This window comes from Gobio gobio, assembly GCF_949357685.1.
Source record: "Gobio gobio genome assembly, chromosome: 20".
Taxonomy (NCBI): Eukaryota; Metazoa; Chordata; class Actinopteri; order Cypriniformes; family Gobionidae; genus Gobio; species Gobio gobio.
In genome coordinates this window covers 7170189-7190440 of record NC_137113.1, presented here as the reverse complement: position 1 = coordinate 7190440, position 20252 = coordinate 7170189, and the positions used below count along the sequence as shown (strand labels likewise).

At 39.2% G+C, this 20252-nt stretch overlaps 1 protein-coding gene across 1 annotated transcript in view; it reads right to left on the bottom strand.

The window, feature by feature from the left end:
• Positions 1-20252, bottom strand: part of LOC307143793 (dedicator of cytokinesis protein 1-like) — a gene marked incomplete at its 5' end in the record, with an annotated part of 109720 nt that overhangs the window by 57601 nt on the left and 31867 nt on the right. The window contains 6 exons of the mRNA XM_079845556.1: positions 3173-3292; positions 8988-9078; positions 10184-10224; positions 10714-10870; positions 11988-12073; positions 17799-17947. Coding sequence (XP_079701682.1) covers positions 3173-3292; positions 8988-9078; positions 10184-10224; positions 10714-10870; positions 11988-12073; positions 17799-17947 — 644 coding nt within the window. The remainder of the gene's footprint in view (positions 1-3172; positions 3293-8987; positions 9079-10183; positions 10225-10713; positions 10871-11987; positions 12074-17798; positions 17948-20252) is intronic.

Genomic DNA, 20252 nt, shown 5'->3' with positions numbered 1-20252 from the left:
TAGGGAATAGAGATAAAGGTTTTAGGGGGCGATTTCAGATTCAGCCCGTTGTGGAGACTGACGAGGGCAGCCCATAACACATCTCGATTGAGAACAGAGCAGTCTGTCAGATGTGTGTGTGTGTGTGTGTGTTTGTGGGCGCGCGAGATCTCGATTGAGACCCTGTCAGGTGTGTGTGTGTGTGTGTGAGCGTGCACTCACGTGCCAATTTGTTGGTGTGTATGTGTGTGTGAGAGTGTTTGTGTGCATATGTGTGTTTGAGTGTGTTTTAAATGCAATTACAAAGCAATTGATTGGTTTTGTTTAACTCTGAAAATTTGTTGTGGTAAAAATAGCTGTGGGTAGAGCCAGTTGATTGCCGAGTGCAACCATTCTACGTCATCAACCTAGAATGCAAACAAAATGGCGCCGCTCATTGTCCAAATATATAATGGATTTTTTAAAGGAACTGTATGTAAGAAATGTATTTCAATTAATCATAAAATGGCCCTGATATGTCACTAGACATTAAGAAATCATGTTAATTTCAAATAGTTATATCACTGACAACGGTTGTCCGGCCAAGATATTGTCATTTTAAAAGTGAAGTTGCAGCCCTCAACTGATGTTGATGTTGACATGTTGTGTATTGGCCTGAAGCGCCACCCTCCACCTATCTACCAATCACGAAGTCAGTAGTGTTTCTGCATTCGGGTTGCCAGCTCTGCTCTAGTTACCACAGCTGCAGCTACAAACTTTTTGGATAAACAATGTCTAACTTTACGAAACCTAAACGACCTCGTTATGAATCAGAAAAACGTTGTGACAGTGTCCAAAATAAAACAAGGATTTGTATAAGAGATGCCTTTGAAAGATGGAGACGGCTGAAAACGGAGAATAATTTGAAGACTGATGCCAACGTTGCTAATTTTCTCCTGGACAGGTAAGGTTCATCTATATTTGGCTAACTTGTACTTAATGTAAATGGACATTTTCAAATATTCATGACAGTCGAACAAAGTTATGCATGTTCGTGCAAAGTAACGTTAGGTTAGCGCAGACGGAGGAGGTGGGTCATTGAATTGAAAAGGTATAAAGGAATTGTTTGGTAAATAAAAACGGCGAGTTGTCATTGCTAACATTAGTCATGCATTATCAGAGCCCGTTTCTCTGTCATTATGCTGGGACGCTGAGGAAATCAACATTAGCACGCGCATTATGGCAATGTGAAAACGTATTTGAGACAGTAGCCTAACGTTACCTCGGTAAAAATTATTCCTCATTCGTTCTTCGCATATATAGTGGACAAAACATGCTGCAAGTTGACCTGTATGACCATTGCTAATGTTATTTAGCTTTGCTGTAATTTTACTATAGTATTTTTTCATGTGGGAATGTACTGTCACATACGAGCGTTCATATTTACGATTATATTTGGCTAATCGCCATTAGTACATTTTTGCGATTCATAATTACTTCACAAAACATCGCTCTTGAAGCATAAACATAATTAACAGAAAGAAAAAAAAAACTCGTCACTTGCCATTGAAAGCTCCGTGTAGCAGCCTACGTTCCTGCTGGATCCTGCAGCCTATCTGGCAACCTCGAGTCAGGGGGAGGGGGAGAGGAGATACACCGCTCTACAGTCATTTGAAAGTGATTGCAGTACCAGTTTTGGCCACAGTCCTACATACAGCTCCTTTAAATAACTTGGATCTTTCATGGGTTTTCTAGTACATATTTCAGTAAGAGACATAATTTATGTTATATTAAGCCATACAAGTCTCAACACCATAAGGAAAAGTGAATAACACTGATAATCTCTTCGTCACGGCATTAGTGGGTGGGATATATTAGACAGCAATATTTTGTCCTCAAAGTTGATGTGTCCAGAGCAGGAAAAATGGGCAAGCGTAAGGATTTGAGCGAGTTTGACAAGGGACAAATTGTGATGGCTAGACGACTGGGTCAGAGCATCTCCAAAACTGCAGCTCTTGTGGGGTGTTCCCGGTCTGCAGTGGTCAGTGTCTATCAAAAGTGCTCCAAGGAAGGAACAGTGGTGAACCGGCCACAGGGTCATTGGCGGCCAAGGCTCATTGATGTTGTGGGGAGCGAAGGCTGGCCTGTGTGGTCCGATCAAACAGACGAGCTACTGTAGCTCAAATTGCTCTGAAGTTAATGCTGGTTCTGATAGAAAGGTGTCAGAATACACAGTGCATCACAGTTTGTGGCGTATGGGGCGGCATAGCCGCAGACCAATCAGGGTGCCCATGCTGACCCCTGTCCACCGCCAAAAGCACCAACAGTGGGCAACACTTGGCCTCCAAATTCCTGAGATCTCAATCCAATCGATCATCTGTGGGATGTGCTAAACAAATAAGTCCGATCTATGGTTCACCACCTCGAACTTACAGGACTTAAAGGATCTGCTGCTAACATCTTGCTTCCAGATACCACAGCACACCTTCTAGGGTCAAGTGGAGTCCATGCCTCGACGTGTCAGGGCTGTTTTGGCAGCAAAAGAGGGACCAACACAATATAAGGCATAACATTATTAGTCATAATGTTATGCCTGATCGATGTACACATATATAACTTAAAAAAGCAGTGATAATCACAATTAGGACACCAGATCGGAAAAAAGCGTAACTGGTGTGCAATGTTGTCAGACGTAGTGGAAGCTTCTGGTGGAAGCTAGATATTTTACTTTATAAAGTTTTAAATATGGATATTTTTCTTACACAAACACGCCGCTTCGCTTCAGAAGGCCTTTATTAACACCCCAGAGCCGTGTGGAGCAGTTATATGATGGATAGATGCACTTTTATGGACTTCAAAAATGAAAAAACAAGTCACTGCCATTATAAAACTTTGAAGAGCCAGGACATTTTCTAATATAACTCTGATTGTATTCGTCTGAAAGAAGAAAGTCATATACAGCTAGGATGACTAGAGGGTGAGTAAATCATGGGCTAATTTTCATTTTTGGGTGAACTATCCCTTTAAATAAATGATGACTCAAATGAACCATTGATTATTATTTTATTTTTTTATAGAAAGAAGCCATCTGATCAATTCAACTGGCTAAAATGAAAGTAGAAGAAGTTTGATAACTGCAGCTCACAAGTTCGTTCCACTATTCTGAAAACACTGGTTAGACTAGTTAGTAAACCTAAGTGCTAGTGATGCTTACCTTTCCCTTGTCAAAGTAATTGATGATCTCCTGGTACAGCTGGTCTTTGAGTTGACCCTGAGTGGTGGCCTGGTATCCGTCTCTCTGCGTCAGGTGGGCGGCACAGGCCTCTTCAGACCACTGACAAAACAACATAATCATTACACTCTTCAAACACACTGCATTAACCTGCTAGTGACCTGATGAGAGTCATGTTTACTTCAGCGTTAGATCTAATCTGTGTCTATACGCATAAAAATACATAAATACCAAACAGAGGGCAACACAAAACTTTAAAGGGGTCATAAACTGTCCCTTTTATCTTTTGAAATAAGAAGGTTCATTATATGATGAAAACAAAATGTAACTCAAAACTTCCCACGCATAAGAAAAGCGAAGCTGCAGAAACGTCTGATGCAAGTTACAGTATGTGAAGTCATTAACACAACCGCCTACATGCATACGTTAATGACGGCCATTCTGCGATCAGAAACACGCTGCATCAAGTCACGATGAGGGAATGAGGAGGAAGAAGGATATTATTATTTCAATACCAGATCCGAACAGTTTGCGTGACACATTTCGGATCAAATAGCCCGTTGTATTCAACGCATCAAAGAGAGACTTTTTTTGAGCAAAAAACTTTACTATAAGCCTTATAAGTGGACCACAGGGAAAGAACAAGATGAAAAAAACAAAAAAAATGTTACGACCCCTCTGAACAAAAAATGAAATGCAATATGCAGGTGTACAAACGTACACACACACACACACACACACAAATAGCAGCATGGTCACTTTCAGATCACAGCCGCTGGGCGATATTAATTTTGTTGTGCTGAGAGTCTGAAAGGTTTTGGCTGTTTTACTGTGCGGGCATGAAGAGCCCATCTGATAACACTGATTTATGTGGCCACACTGTAATATTCATTACAGATGCTGCCTGATCCTGTAAACAAGTGATTATAGGGAGAAACTGTGCAGATTAAGAACTCTTGGGTTTTTGCTGACCACTCAGTTCACCGCCTTTGTGGAATAAACACACACACACACACACACAGGAAAACGAGCGCTGTGATAGGCTGGAGCAGATCAGCTGACTCTCCGGAGGGCTGCTGCAATTGGCAGTCACATTGAGCTACTGTATTGTGCAAAGGGCTCTGTCAGAACTGATTCACTGTAGTGTAAACGGAATTGACATTTTGTGTAGCTTTGTGCAAAAGTGGGGGTCAAACACCTCAGGAAACTGCCTCATCAGCGCAAAAGCCACACGTCGGTTCTTCTTTTTAGGAGAGTATATATTTACCCATGGAATTATATTTACAATTTTTATTAATTTATATTTAATAGTATATCTGTTACAATGCTTTTTTGGTCTTACTACATAATTTATCGTTGGAATATATAGTTGTAATATGTCTTTTTAAGTGTTATATTTCTTTTGTCCTGTTTTTATGCTGCTGTAATACCTACATTTCGAAAGTTTTATCAAATCAAATCAAATTCATTGGGCCTTATTCATGAAACTTTCATAAATATATGAGCAAAGAGTAATTTGCGCGTAAAATGGACATTTACGAAAACTCTCCTCCAGATTCACAAACGCTTCGCATACCACGGATTCGGTAGTTAAACGTGTGTATATTAATGAATTCCAAACATTTGTAAATAGGACGCGCGTGCACGCTCATTCATAATTAGCATAATCCCAGCCCATGAGTTACAACTGTAAATGACGTGTGCAGGAACGCTGTGGAATCTTCTGGACTTCTTTCTCAGGTTTGGCTCCAGTATATTGCATACATGCTAAAGAGACTAATTGGCCATATGCCTAGCAATAAATATTTAATTATCATGTGTCCATCACAGTGTTAATTTTGACAGCAAATTTTGATTTAGTTTTAGTCATATTTTAGTCACCTGAATTGTTTTTAGTTTTAGTCTAGTTTTAGTCGACTAAATATCACAAGATTTTATTCGACTAAATCTAAAATAGATTTAGTCTCCTAAAATCTAATGAGTTTTGTTAAATTGTATTACATTAAGCATTTAAGCATTACATAACCGACTGTCACTTGAACTGACATTTTTGTTTTTGACATTAAAAATACACGAAAGAGCTCAATTAACTTTTTTGTTTGTTTTTTAAAAACATCTAATTAGTTTTTATAACTTTGTATTTCTGTTTTAGTTAGTAGGCCATATCAGGTTAATCTAAAGCTTCAAATAAGTTTGTTTATTTATTTATTTTATTTCAGTTAACATTTATTTAATTTCAAGTAATGAAGATTTGTTTAATGGTTTTAGTTAACTATTAATACCCTGATACTTTATTGAATATGTGTCAAATACTGGTCTTTCCTCCTGACTATGAATTAAATTAAATACATTTTATTGTGTAACCAAAAACGAATATATAATGCGTGACTTTTAATTATAAACAAGCTCGAAATACACATTGACTCTTATTTTGAAATGTATGCGCCTCTATTGCAGTTGCAGGAACTCATTCAAGTTCAGGAGAAAAAATATGCATTGTTACAACCGTCTAAAACATATTACTACGTATATAAGCATCATAAAGTAAACATTGTCATTATTCATCAGCATTAGTTCATTAACAAAGGTCCCATGGCATGGCATTTTTCTATTATTTTATAATGTTTCCTGAGGTGTACTTATATTGTTAGTATGACGTTTACATCATAAAATGTCATAATTTAGAAATAAAAGGCATTTTTTCTATACTGCTGTTTGCCCTGTGGCTGAATGCCCTGCTTCAAGAGGCGTGTCTGCTGTGAGACTTCAGTAAAAACGCCCACTGTTGTGATTGGCTGACATCTTTGCATTTTAAATGAGCGGAGGGGGCGTGGTTTAACGAGGTCTACGAGGCACGAGCAGGCACGAGCTGCTGCCAGAGAGACGGATGGACCTGAGTTCACTTCACATCAGTTCTCAGCATGTCTGAACTGTTGTAGTTACAGCATATACTTCAGGTTATTAGTCTATTTCTAGTCGGAGGGACTGTCACTCATGTCAGAAAGTTAGTAACTTTAGTAAATTATGGATCAGCGCTGACTGGAGACGCGAACTGTTTAGAACGATTCAGTCCGATTTGGTGAACTGATTCGGTTCACTAAAAATAACTGGTTCAAAAGAATGATTCGTTCGCGAACCGGACATAACTAATGTACCAGAGATGGAGCTCAGCGATTGCTAACAAAGTTATTTATAGTAACTACTGAGTTATGAGAGCGCTGTCAGTCAGCGCGAGTTTATTGTGTTTGTATCTGAGAGTTCTGAATAAACACGAGTCCCAGTCACACCATTCCGAGTCCGTCTTCATCATTATTACCAACTTTGTAACACATGCAAAGTACCATTACAGCTGTCGAGATGAACGAGTTAAAAGTAAGTGTTGATAATAGCATTATTTTTCAAATAAAATAAAAGCGTCAGTGACGCGCGTTGAGTACACAGCGCAAACAAAGACACAACAGCAGTAATCGAATGTAATCCAGTTTATTGTGGGGAAAGCTGGCTAGCCTAGCCTGGATACCCTCACGCTTACCCCCCTTCTGCTTAATCTCACGCCGCGTTTGGTGCCTCCGCTGTGGGCCAGATGCAGTACTGGGGGTCGGGGATGTTGAAGGCCGACCGGTCAGCCCGAGCCTCGGCGTGTGTAAGGTTTATCTAAGGATGTGTCTCTGCCGATGTTGAGCAGAAACTCCCGACTGTATGCACATTCTAGAACCGATAGACGCGACGAGGACGTACAAAAACACTGACTCACAAGATAGAAAACACCGTTCTGTCTGGAGAGAGAGAAGCCGCATTTTGTGCACGAATAATAAATAATTAGCTACACATCAGAAATCACTGATCACAGATCAGAAGGAACTGAAAAAAGACTTCTGTTTTCATTTGTACATCCAAACACTGAGAAACTGCCAGCATTCACTCGTTCACAAGCCATGATCTCTGGAGCATATGCATGGGCGTGCCAGATTCTCTGGGCGGAGGAAAGGGAGGAAACCGTTCCTGCTTGGACGTCAAACCAGGAGACTTCAGGATTGGCTAGTCTGGGCTGTCATTTTCTCAAAGGCAGAGAAAGACAGCCAGAACTCGGGTTTACACCGATCAACATTTCTATCCACTTGGGGACAATATTCAGGCTAGGGGAACTCATATTAATGTTGAAAAACCTCATAAAATGAAAATTTCATGCCATGGGACCTTTAATATTTTTGGGAATATGATAATTTTGAATTAGAAGTTAAAAATAACAGCATTTATTTGAAATAGAAATCTTTTGGAACATTATAAATGTCTGTCACTTTTCTGTCTGTCATTTAAAATCAATTTAAATGTTGAATAAAATTATTCAATTCATCTAAAAAATCCTATTTTTCTTCTTAAAAGTAATAGACTATTCTCTAAAAAGAGTCGTAATAATCTAGTTTTATAATGTTTGTCATCTAAGTTAATAGATTAACACCTTGAAGTGTCACGCCATGTGCACAAGCCTCGCAGCGATAAACTAAACTAAAACGATCAACGGCTGTTTTATAGTACGACATACATTAATAGTATAGCACAAAACTCTATTTGTCTGAAAGCACGTTTGAAGACTTATAAAATAATATTTGATATTCCCATAGGCACCCGTTTCACAAATCAACTCTTCAGGAGTTTCCCCGACTTCCAAGAGAGCAGATAAGTTGTAAAAGTTTCAGGTATTTGGTGTTGTCTCTGAGCAGGACTCTGAAGTGTGTGTGTGTTTGTAAATGCACGCATAATGTGTGTAAGTGTGTTCATGTGGGAGTGTTGCTCTTATATGCAGGAGCAAACAGAACGGTGGCAGCTATTTATGAAAAGAAGCTGCGTGGGTTTGGAGGGAACGCGGTGTTCCCTCGCTGACTGTGACAGCCGATTCCCTCATCAAATTACTCCTGTAAAGCCCTAAACGAATCTCTGATTCACTACAGAACACACACAGCCCAAATCCAGATGTGATTAAACAGCAAGCCAATATACATATTAATCCATTTGCTCAACTAACAGTTAATGTCAATTATCAAGACTAACTCCCAAGATCAAATTTGCATTTCCTGAAGGACAGAGCAGTGCTTGCAAAGCAGCCACATAATAAAATGTGAATGTTTATATGTTGTAAATGTGCAAATTATATGTCGCAGAGCTATATGCATCGATATAATGCACTATATGTATGAACGGATATAAAAAAGATCAGTAAGAAAAATCAGTATGCAAATAAATGCAAGAAAGAAAAAAAAACAGACACATTTCAGTATGCAAATATGACTTTCAGTTAAGTATAAATGGGTGTCGTACGTTAAGTGATTCTGGATGAATTAATTAAAGAAGTTTTAATACTTGGGTATTAAATTTAATACTTTAAGTTTCACAAGTTTTATACTTAATACTGATGAATTTTAATATTTGAAGCCTTGTGAGCGCCGCAATAATCCTTGAACAAAGTTTAAGTATCTTTCTACCAGAGATTTGTTCTCAAATCTGCACTTGAGGTGACTTTCTAAATGTCAGACATCCTTCTGTGGAACTTCAAAACTCAAAGAAATGGAAATGTGCGTGAATTATTCCTCTCGTAGACTTCAACGGCATATCCAATTAAATCATACTTGATACTGTATTCTGCAGTTGAATAAGTGTATAACCATCGTTATCTCTTGTACGCTGAACGTTCATTTACTGGCATGTGTCAGCAAGTAAAAAACATCAATGTAGTGTGTGTTTACTGGAGACGTCCTCAAAGGTAAGAGGCATATATAGTCGGATAAATGTGTGGAAGTACCTTGAGGAGTTTGGCGTGCAGCAGTAGGGTGTATCCGGCCTCTGTGTAGTTATCACACTCCTTATGCAGGTCACAGAGCTTATACAGGTACCTACACACACACACACACACACACAAATGAAATTAACAAACTAAACACAAACTCCATTTCAAAAGAAAAGCTCCAATAACACACTCACAAAGGCCAGCAGCTCAGAGTTCAGATTAGCCTTGGCGTTCACGTCCCGTATGAACCCAAACACAGGGGATGCTTGGAGAAACTTTTGTTGTCTATACTTAAATATGTTTTTTCTAAAATGGATCATTCCAGGACTGTTTTTGGATTTGTCAAGACAGTATTCCATTGGTGCTACAACACAATATTGTAAATACGATGCGCAACACTGGTTCACTTAGATACTTAGTGAGCACTTTTTTAAATAATTATAATTATGTATTTGTATTAGGGATGCCACAATTCTCAATATAATATTGAACCGTTCGGTACGGCATTCACGGTTCAATACGCGCTTGTGTTTTGCATTTAATTAATTATTTCTTATTTCTCTCTGTTTATTTCGGCTCTGTTTGAGTGTGCCTGTGACGCTGATATGAGCAGATATCCAATCAATTCAAAGTGCTTTACACAGAAATGAAGTTAAAATATTCATAGGTGAATAAAATAAAAATATATATAGTACAACAGTTATAATAGGAATTAAAATAAAATAAAAAATAAAGATGAAATTCCCTATCTGGGGTGGAAGAAAATGGAGAGTCAAGTGTACTATAGTTATTCACAATCACGAAAGTTCATTATTTGCATGCGTTTTAAAGCCTTGCTAGTTAAACACTGAAGAAGATATTTTGATAAATGTTGGTAATCAGACAATTGCCTGTAGCCATTGACTTCCAACAGTGGAAGTCAATAGGGACTTCTTCAAATATATATTTTATGTCCAACAGAAGAAATAACTTTATTCAGGTTTAAAACAACTTGAGCGTGAGTAATCGATGACAGAATTTTAATTTTTGAGTGAACTATCCCTTTAATGTTAATAAAACAACAAAAGACAAAGAGAAAATCCCTCATTGCTCTTGACTGAAAAACTTTAATACAGTAGCTTTAATAAGAATCAATATATATCTTATAGTGAAGTCTATGTAGTGTTTTATTTTTACATTTATTCATTCAATTTCATACTTGAGTCACTCACCTGATGTACATCTCTTCTCTCTCGATCTCCTTGTAGAAATTCTGCCGACAGATACACACACACAAGGTCACATTCTCTTCACTTATTCATGCTAAACACACCCTGACCTCAGCTTAACAAACTTCGACTGAATAATGTGCTCTTAAAGAATCCATCATCACCCCGTAGCATCTCCTGTCCTTGTGCTGTGGTTTCTGCTCAATGTTTAACACATGAGGATATAATGTGCACTTGAGTCTCGGTACGTTTTTCAAATGCATAATAAGAGTTAAAACTGTCAGATCAAAGTTTTTCACTGATGAACAAAGCTGTAACATTAATCTGTGGGGGCATGCACAAAGTTCGAGCTTCTCAAAGAGTTTGGGCCACCTGTAAAGTTACAAAGGAGCAGGTGCAATTACTCCATGCCATCAGGACACCTACACACTCAAGTTAAAAGCTGGAAGCATTTATATCCATAAAGATGCATTGTAAAACATCAAGGGTTTGCAGCATTGAAGCGCCGATGAGAGGCTAAATGTTCTCCTCACCAGCACATTTACTGTGCAGCTCATGCGGTTCTCCTTGTTCTCGTCGTGCATGATGGTCCTGTAGTCCAGAAGTCTCTCCAACAGACGGACCACCAGAGTCACAAAGGTTTCACCACTCTTAGCCAGATACTTGTGCTTCCTACAGTGCTCCAACAGACTGACACACACACACACACACACACACACACACACACACACACACACACACACACACACACACACACACACACACACACACACACACACACACACACACACACACACACACACACACACACACACACACACACACACACACACACACACACACACACACACACACACACACACACACACACACACACACACACACACACACACACACACACACACACATCAAGGATGGAGGTCACACCGCTCAGTCTCTAAGCTCCACGTTACAGACAGGAAACAGCATTTGCTATGTATGTAGAGTCAATATGAGAGGCATTTGATTTTGATGTTCCCTAAACTCTTTATTAAAGTCAATCAAGTCAATTTACTATAATATGCCGTTCTTTATTAATGCATGGACTTGACAAGAAAGGTATAATAATATTGCGCAATATTTGCCCATGTGTCATTGATCAGGAGAAAAATTCATTTAAGAATCAAAGTTAATATATTTTGATGAAAAATTTGGAAAATATTTTTTCATAAAACACACAAGGATGAATCAAGCTCAATAAGACCAAATTTAAAATAAATTGAATTACAATTTGAATTTTTTAATATTAAATATCAGTGTTATTTTAGTATCATTGATATATTATACTATATTTATTGTTAACAGTTTGATTTAGATATTTTGCATTTTCTTGTTCGCTTTAAATTATGTTAAAGTTTTTGTAATTTTATCTGTTTTTGTCATTTTTTATTTTTAATAAAGATTATATAAATATATATATATATATATTTAAATATGTAATTCTTATTTTTTATGAATTAGCTTGATTTCAGTTAATGTTTATTTTAAAGTAAAGAAAGATTTTTAGTTTTTAGTAAATATTTAATGTTATTTAAATACGGTCGGTTTGTAACATCTGTATGCCAATATTTTTTTAAATATTTAAACTAAATAATTAATATAATTTTTTTATAAGACTAAATACATGTGAATTATTTAGTGCCAGTTTTGATTTGATGTTGTCTTTAAAGGCACAAACCTCTTCTGCTCCGTTTCCTCAAGTAGTAATTATATCAACATCCCTATCACTATCAGTGTGTGTGTGTGTGTGTGTGAGATTTGCACTCACATCTTCTGGAAGAGGATTTTGTACTGCTCGTCTCCTCGGCCACCTTCCACCTCGTGATCCAGCTTGGTGATGATCTCGTTCTCAAACTGCAATTAAACACAGCAGCCGTAAATAACGAGTGTGGCTAATTTTTCATTTCATTAGCGTCGTTCCTCCCAGCCCTCCTCTCTCTCCTCCTCCTGCGTTTTCTCGCTCTCTTGCGCTGTATCAGAGAGTAATCAGCCGTTATCAGTCACACCGACTGTGAGCTCAACTTTATCTGCTCATTACCATCACCGCACTTCATCAGACGCACACAGGCGCCAGACAGACAGCTGTCTGAGGTACTTTCTTTCAGATGCTGCTCTTCATACTGCTGTTATTGAGTAAAGTGAGATGACTTCGCATTGAGGAAAACACTGCAAACATATACACACACAATCAAGCGTATAGCCTTAGTTCTGGCAGGTAACATTAGTCTACCTATAGGAATACGATGCCTTCCACAGCATGCATATATAAGCTCCTTCAGTACCACCAGCAGCCATCACGTTTCTCCGGAGCGAATTACCCTCCTCCATCCCCAGCTCCTCCTCTCGTCAGTCGGGATTTGGCAGAACAGAACCATACCGCCAATCTAAACTATATGCTAATTGTCTATCATCTTTGACGATAGTGGTCCTGACAGAATTATGATTTCTGTCCTCACCACATCATCCAAACACACTACCAGACGGACCTAGATGTCATAATTAAAGGTGAACTATGTAGGATTTTTGCAGTAAAATATCCAGAAACCACTAGGCTAGTGTTATATATTTTGTTCAGTTGAGTACTTAGAATATCCCAAATGTTTTCAACTATTTGTAAATCGTGAGAAAATTGCTATTTTAACCAAGGAACCGGGACGTGTGAGCTATGTGTGTGAGGGAGTCGCCTGTCGATTGCGTCATATCTGCGTCACCCTCGGTCTCCGGTTTTATTCAGTGAAACGCTTTACTCTCACTGCATTGTGAACAAGTGTCATAGCAGCCACCGAGCGAATGTCATAACTTCCTTTTCAACACACTCAGATATATCTAATACGATAAACAGAGTTGCGTTACCTCAAACTCATGACTGGAAAAGAGGAAGTGGCGCCGTCAACCGTGTCATAATAAAAGTCCCGCCAGCGACTATGCCATAATAACAGTCCCGCTCTTCAGTCGCTCCTGCGGCCTTGCTCAGCTCCACAACACTCGGTCCTGCTCTGCTTCAGACTACAGTAATGTTAATAATCGCATCCATGAACATGATTTCTGCCCGAGTCCTATCCTGACTGTTTCCCACCGGCTGTGAGGTGAAGACCACATGTCCCGAGTTTCTGCGCTCAAACGTGCCGTCATCAAACTACGCCTTTGTTTTGAACAGGCGACCTCTAGTGGACGGAAAAGTTACATAGTGTAGCTTTAACATAGGTTTTACTACTTTAAAAAATCCCTAACCTCACAAAGTATGAAGTTATACAGTGCCACAACATTTATTTCCATCAAGAGGTGCATTCATTTTTGGGCAAGATCTTGTATTGCCAATGCAAGAGTCCATCACTCTGTAAAGTCTCCTCCAGCACATCCCAAAGACTTTCAATGAATTAAAGGTCTGGATTCAGAAGTGCTGATTCATGATCCCAAATATTCTTTCACAGTTTGAGCTGATGAATCTTGACATGGTCATGATGCGTCTTCCTACATGGTTGTTTAAGAAATGAAAAGCTACACACTCCATCAATGAGGGTTAGAGGAACTGTTGCCAAACATATTGCATGTTGCTAGAAACACAATAATCACTGCAATAATGATCCAATCATTGACTCTTAAGCCTATTTAAATCCAATCCACTGCATACAATGACAAATTAAAGTGTTCGAGGTTTATGAAATATTTGCTCAAACTACACGTCCAGGTAAAAAGCGAGGAATGAGACTAAAGCATGAGGGAAAACCGGGCTGTTTTATACACACGGGATGCCTGTGTGCCAGTTTTCCAAATCAACCATCGACCTAGCAATTGCCTTTTCACGTAAACTCAAGTGTGGTTCACTGGGGCGCAAATGAACTCTGACAACAGACTCGAGCTCTGATGATAAGATGTGCCTGACATTCTGTGTCATTATTTGCATTAATTGCAATGTTTTCTGTCTGTTCATGCAGCCCTCAATATGCTTCTCATTTGAATGGCATACTAGCGCGTCCCATAGGACTGGCAGGTTTAAACATGCAGGGCGTCAAACACTCACTGAATATGTGAGAGAGACTTTAGATCAAACTGAAGCTGCAGTCGGCTGTACTGAAGCATTATCAGTCCAATGACACTCTCAGAAGAAAAACAAATGAAAGATGAACTCGCACATTTGTAGATAGCATAAAAGCAAAGCATATCTGAGGACATAGTGAATGCGTAACCTTTCAGCAGTGAAGGTTTTTGAGGTAGATGAAGATCTCTGCAGGATGTGGCACAAGGACTGCATCCTAATATGCACTACATAGTCTGCAAAATGAAAATTAGCGCATCCTAAACTACATTGTGTTTAAATGAGTACATTAAAGGGCTCATGAACTGAAAATCAAAAGTTTTGACATATAGGAGGTCATCATATAATATATATCCTGTACGTTTCAGAACTGAAAACTTCATTTGTTAGTCCAAAAACAGCTTTTATTGTTACCAAGGCCAGCGAACGACTCGTTGTGGAATGTGCCTATCGGTGAAAGACCGCCTCTGAAGAAGAAAATCAACGCCTACTTCATCATTGCAACTTTGGCCCCTCCCACTGGCGTGTTAGTGAGATGACGAGGAGAGAAGAGCGAAACAGGATGGACAACACATAACATTACCTTCCAAAGGATCCTAATGCTAGGATTCTATGGTTATTTTATTTATTTTCAGCAATGTGAATGTCTTATTTGCAGTACATTTCACAGTGGATTCTTTCTTTCGGCAAAGGCTTTGCAACACACTGTTACTATATGGACTCGACAGTAACAGTGTTAATTCTTATGCCTGATCTGTGAACAGTGATTTCTGATACGTGATGATTTATGTCCATCCTGTACTTACGCCAAAACAAATCTCTTATTTGCATTGTGTTTGTGCTGTTAGTTATGATGAAAGCAATCGTTAGTGAGCAGAAATCAAGTTGCAATAACAAGATCGCGGCGTTCATGTTAAATATAAATGAAATAGATCGAAATATAAGGGTACAATCATCACATTTTGTTAACCTTGAGAACTGTAATAGTAAAAACATGCTCAAAGTTTTCAAGAGTTAAACGTAATACTCAACTATTTCCTATGCAAAGATGTTAGCCAATTACAGCAGTGGGCATTTCTGAAGTCTCACAGCAGCCAATCACAGCAGTGGGCATTTACACTGAAGTCTCAGAGCAGCCAATCACAGCAGTGGGCGTTTACACTGAAGTCTCACAGCAGCCAATCACAGCAGTGGGCATTTACACTGAAGTCTCAAAGCAGCCAATCACAGCAGTGGGCGTTTACACTGAAGTCTCAGAGCAGCCAATCACAGCAGTGGGCATTTACACTGAAGTCTCACAGCAGCCAATCACAGCAGTGGGCATTTACACTGAAGTCTCAGAGCAGCCAATCACAGCAGTGGGCGTTTACACTGAAGTCTCAGAGCAGCCAATCACAGCAGTGGGCGTTTACACTGAAGTCTCACAGCTGCCAATCACAGCAGTGAGCGTTTACACAGCCCAGATGCCAGCCGAACTTAGCCCCGCCCACAACATTTGAGGTCGGGAAGTTCGGTCTGGACTTGATCTGTTGTGGAGCAACTATGCCCGAACCAGAACTGTTCGGACCAATCAAATGGTCAAGGCGGGCTTTATACGATGATGGACAGATCTAGCCTGGAAATCTAGACGCACCCTAGCTGCAGCAAATATAATTTGCAGCCAGGTCGTCTAGAAACTCTCTGTTGGCTTGCGAGCTGGAAAAACCAAACTCTGGTCAGGCCAATCACGTCGTGTATAGAGTCGGTGGGCGGGCTTAACATAATGACAGCAGAGTTGCGGCGGTTCCGCGTTCTACTTATAAACAAAGAAGCTGGCGAACAGCGGTCTTTCGAATCGGCTTTGGCCGTGACGCTGGAAGACTTGGAGTTAAGCTTTTCTTTGAGAAAAGAACAAAGAACGGCACTGAAGTCATTCTTAAGAAAGGAAGATGTGTTCGGAGTTTTGCCGACCGGATACGGCGAAAGTTTAATCTATCAACTAGCTCCACTTCACCTTCTTCGTTGCTCAGGTTGGTTGTAGCGCTATCCTATTGCGTGACGGGGGAATTTGAAAGACAACCATTTATCCCGCCCCTCAGATTGAGCCCTGCCAATGGTTTGTTCCCAATCTGGATGTGGGTCTGGCTTGTCAGGCTACAGATGATCAACAGTAACGTAATCAATGTCACCACAATCGTCACCGATGACAAAGATCGTTTACACTCATCAACTTCTTCTACTTCCTCCAGCGTGCGTGCAGTTGAGTTCTGTCGACAACTATGCGTCGTTCCGTTGCTCTGATTGGTTGAAGGTCTATCCAATTGAGTGAGAGGCATTTTCTTTCCTGGTTCGGTTGAAACACGCCTCATAAATCACAGCCCAATGGAGCAGCATCAGACTCATATTCTGACTAGAATCTGACTATGACGACGTCAGGCTAAGTTTGTGATGGTCCTTCAGAAAACTGAAGTGTATGGAGCATCAGTTTTTGCTTTAATCTGCTGAATCTGCACACATGCTCTGTACAGTACTTGCACCTTGCGGTGATACATCTGACTGTTTGCTTGAATAATTACTCGAAAGACCTGAAGCAATGTTTAATTAGTGAGAAAACTTTTGAAGAGTACACGTTCAGTTTAATATGTTAATATACATATTATCATTTAACCTTTTAAATAAAGAATCTGTTCTGTAGCATATCTTTGCTGTGTGGTGCATTTTTAGTATGTACTACTGAAATGTTGGTATGACTACTAAAAGTACTGCATACAAACTATCGTTCAAAAGCTTGGGGTCAGAAAGATTGTTTTGTTAAATTAAATGAATATGTTTATTCAGTAAAGACATGTAAAAATGATCAAAAGTGACAGTTTAAGACTAAAAAGCTTAGCATAGATCATTGAATCTGATTAGACCGTTAGCATCTCGCTCAAAAAATGACCAAAGAGTTTCGATATTTTTCCTATTTAAAACTTGACTCTTTTGTAGTTACATCATGTACTAAGACCGAAAGAAAATGAAAAGTTGCGATTTTCTAAGCCGATATGGCTAGGAACTATACTCTCATTCCTGCGTAATAATCAAGGAACTTTGTGCTGTACCATGAGTGCAGCGGCGCAATGATATTACACAGGAATGATAGTATAGATCCTAGCCATATCGGCCTAGAAAAACGCAACTTTTCTTTTTCCATCGGTCTTAGTACACGATGTAACTACTGAAGAGTCACGTTTTAAATAGGAAAAATATCGAAACTCTTTGGTCATTTTTTTGAGCGAGATGCTAACGGTCTAATCAGATTCAATGATCTATGCTAAGCTAAAATTAGCCTATTTTTAAAAAAAGTGGAGTGTTCCTTTAAGTGGCAACAATGATGATAATAATAAAAACAATTCTTGAGCAGCAAATCATCATATTAGAATGATTTCTGAAGGATCATGTGACACTGAAGACTGGAGTAATGATGTTGAAAATACAGCTTTGCATCACAGGAATAAATTACATTTAACAATATATTTAAAATAGAACAGTCATTTTAAATTGTGCAAACACAGATGAACTGACCGTCTGGAAACAGCGTCTGAAGTGAAACTCGCACTGCATCATGTCAAAGAAGATGGGAATCGTGGCTTTACGCAGCTCGATCTCCGGAACCAGCGTCATCTCCAGAATCGGACCCACCATCTCGGGGATAAACTTGATCTTGTGTGGCCCTGCAGGACGTTCAAAAGAAACAAGTTAGCATGCCTGAATCCTTTAGATTATTTATTTAGGATCTTTTCTGTTAGTTTTTTGGATATGCTTTCTGTTTGTGATATATTTGCCGGCAGGTGCACCAGCACAGGGAATATCGTCTCTCCACTTCTACCTCACAGTGTCTAACAACAACTTTTATGTATTTTCGTGAGGTGTGTACGACTTCTACTTTGGAGGCACCATTTCTGAAGCTCTCAATAGACAGACTTTCATCTGCGCTTCGCTAATCTTCAGGGTTTCACACAATCACAGACCTGAATAGAGGCAAACATCTCTGAATCTCTGGTGTATGTGACTAAACCCGGTATCAAACGCAGCAAGCTAATGAACAACCAAAGGCTGCTGAGAAACACGTCTACCGTGAGGTGGCAAAAAATCATTCAGAGAGGAATGTGGGAACTGAAAATACTTTCACAGCGGCACTTCCTCAACTGTCCTGCCACTAATTAGCACCTTCACTTTCAGAGCTTTTCCGTTTCCATGGCTCTAAATAACAGTTAGGTGTCGCCTTGCTCGAAAAATAACCCGCTTGAAATCAATGCTAAAACTGTAAGCATAAATGTGGCAGACACAAGCTGTACGAAAATAAATGATACCAAAGATATGGTAAGTGAATGCTGGGAAACCTTTTAAAGATGCCATGGTTTTTGGGGACATTAGCCCTTTTTCAAACAGCACGCAGGATTTAGAGCACTGGAAGTGAAAGATTACCCATTTTTAAATGTCTTATACCGTTCTAAAGTTTTGAAGATTTTTTTAATTAATCACGATGCATTAAAATGATCAAAAGACATTTACAGTCTTGACGCAGCTTTCATTGGCCAAGGACACACAAGAGGCTTTCTGACTGACATGTAAAGCAACCAGAGTCATGTTTAGGGGTGTGAAAATGTAAAGTCAGTGTCTCTACAATTGATAATTTCCACATGACGTTACTCTTTTAAGAACGCCAACCTGGAGGGCAAAACAAGTCTTTCTTCCACTGCCTTCCAGTCATTTTTACCAGGTTTGTACTAAGTACTTCTGTAGCAAGACAGTGATATTAAAAGACCAAATTCAATATATACATTACTGATGATACATACTGTGCAGGCAGAAAAGCCCAGAATATGAATGCAACAAACAGTTTCCCGTAAAGCAATTTTCCTCAGAAAACCATTATAATAAAACACTTAACCGCTTAGCATTCATATTCTGTGCTCATCTGCCCGCCTGTATATAGTATGCATCATCAATATGGTGTATAGAGTTTTGATCTTTTAATATAACTCTTTTAGTACAGTAAGGCACTTAGGTTAAATGTTTTAGAATGTCCCATTGTTTTTAGTGATTGAAATACTGTAACAGGTTTCTTCTTTAAAGATGGAAAATTCACAGGTCTGTGCTGCAGTTCTATGGACGCCCTCCAGCCAGTCACATGACTGAAAACTATGAAGTTTTTTTCTTGTCTTGCCACTTCTCATAACATTGTTTATTATGAAATGCTCTTAACATGCTGATTAATAATGCTAAATACATGGCGGGATTATGTCTAAAGTAGGGCTGCCACCGTTAACGTGTTAACGCATGCGATTAATCTAAATGAATGCATTCAAATAATTTTACGCAAATAAATTACAGAAGTACGCAAAGCTGCGTCATTGACGTAATTTTCGTCATAAAGTTAGATGATTTTAGAAGTCGGGAGTTTATCACAATCACACTGAGCATCTACAGCACCTGTAACCCTGGGACGAGGAAATGTCCATTCTAACTCTTCAACCCGATTCTGCTTCTCTGTTTGTGATCAGACGATTTAATGCCGTTAAACTCTGGGAAAGTTTTCAGTGATCCAGTAATCGAATTCATTCAAACAGTGCAAAACAGCGCTAATGTAAAGAAGGCCAGGCTGATCGCATCAGACATATCAGAGAGAACAGAGACTCCCATTGTGTTTTAGTGAATTATTCATTCCAGTGTGTGTGCTTCGCTTCAAAACACGAGCTCTGTCGTATTCTGCGATTGTTTCTGTACGCAGTTTTGGTGTCGTACAGTAAGCGCGCGAGAGTCTGGAATATTGACGCACAGCGAACAAACGTGTGTGTGTGCGCTCTCTCGATCACTGATCACTGCATTCATGTACAGACACAGTACATTTGCGTTGTTTCCACACACACTCAGGAAGAATAATGTTTGATTTGTCATGAGTATGTTGTTGTGATTAGTAATCGTAGGTTTATGCAGTCAAAACGGTTGATTTAGGAGTTTTTGGCATCTCTGTGT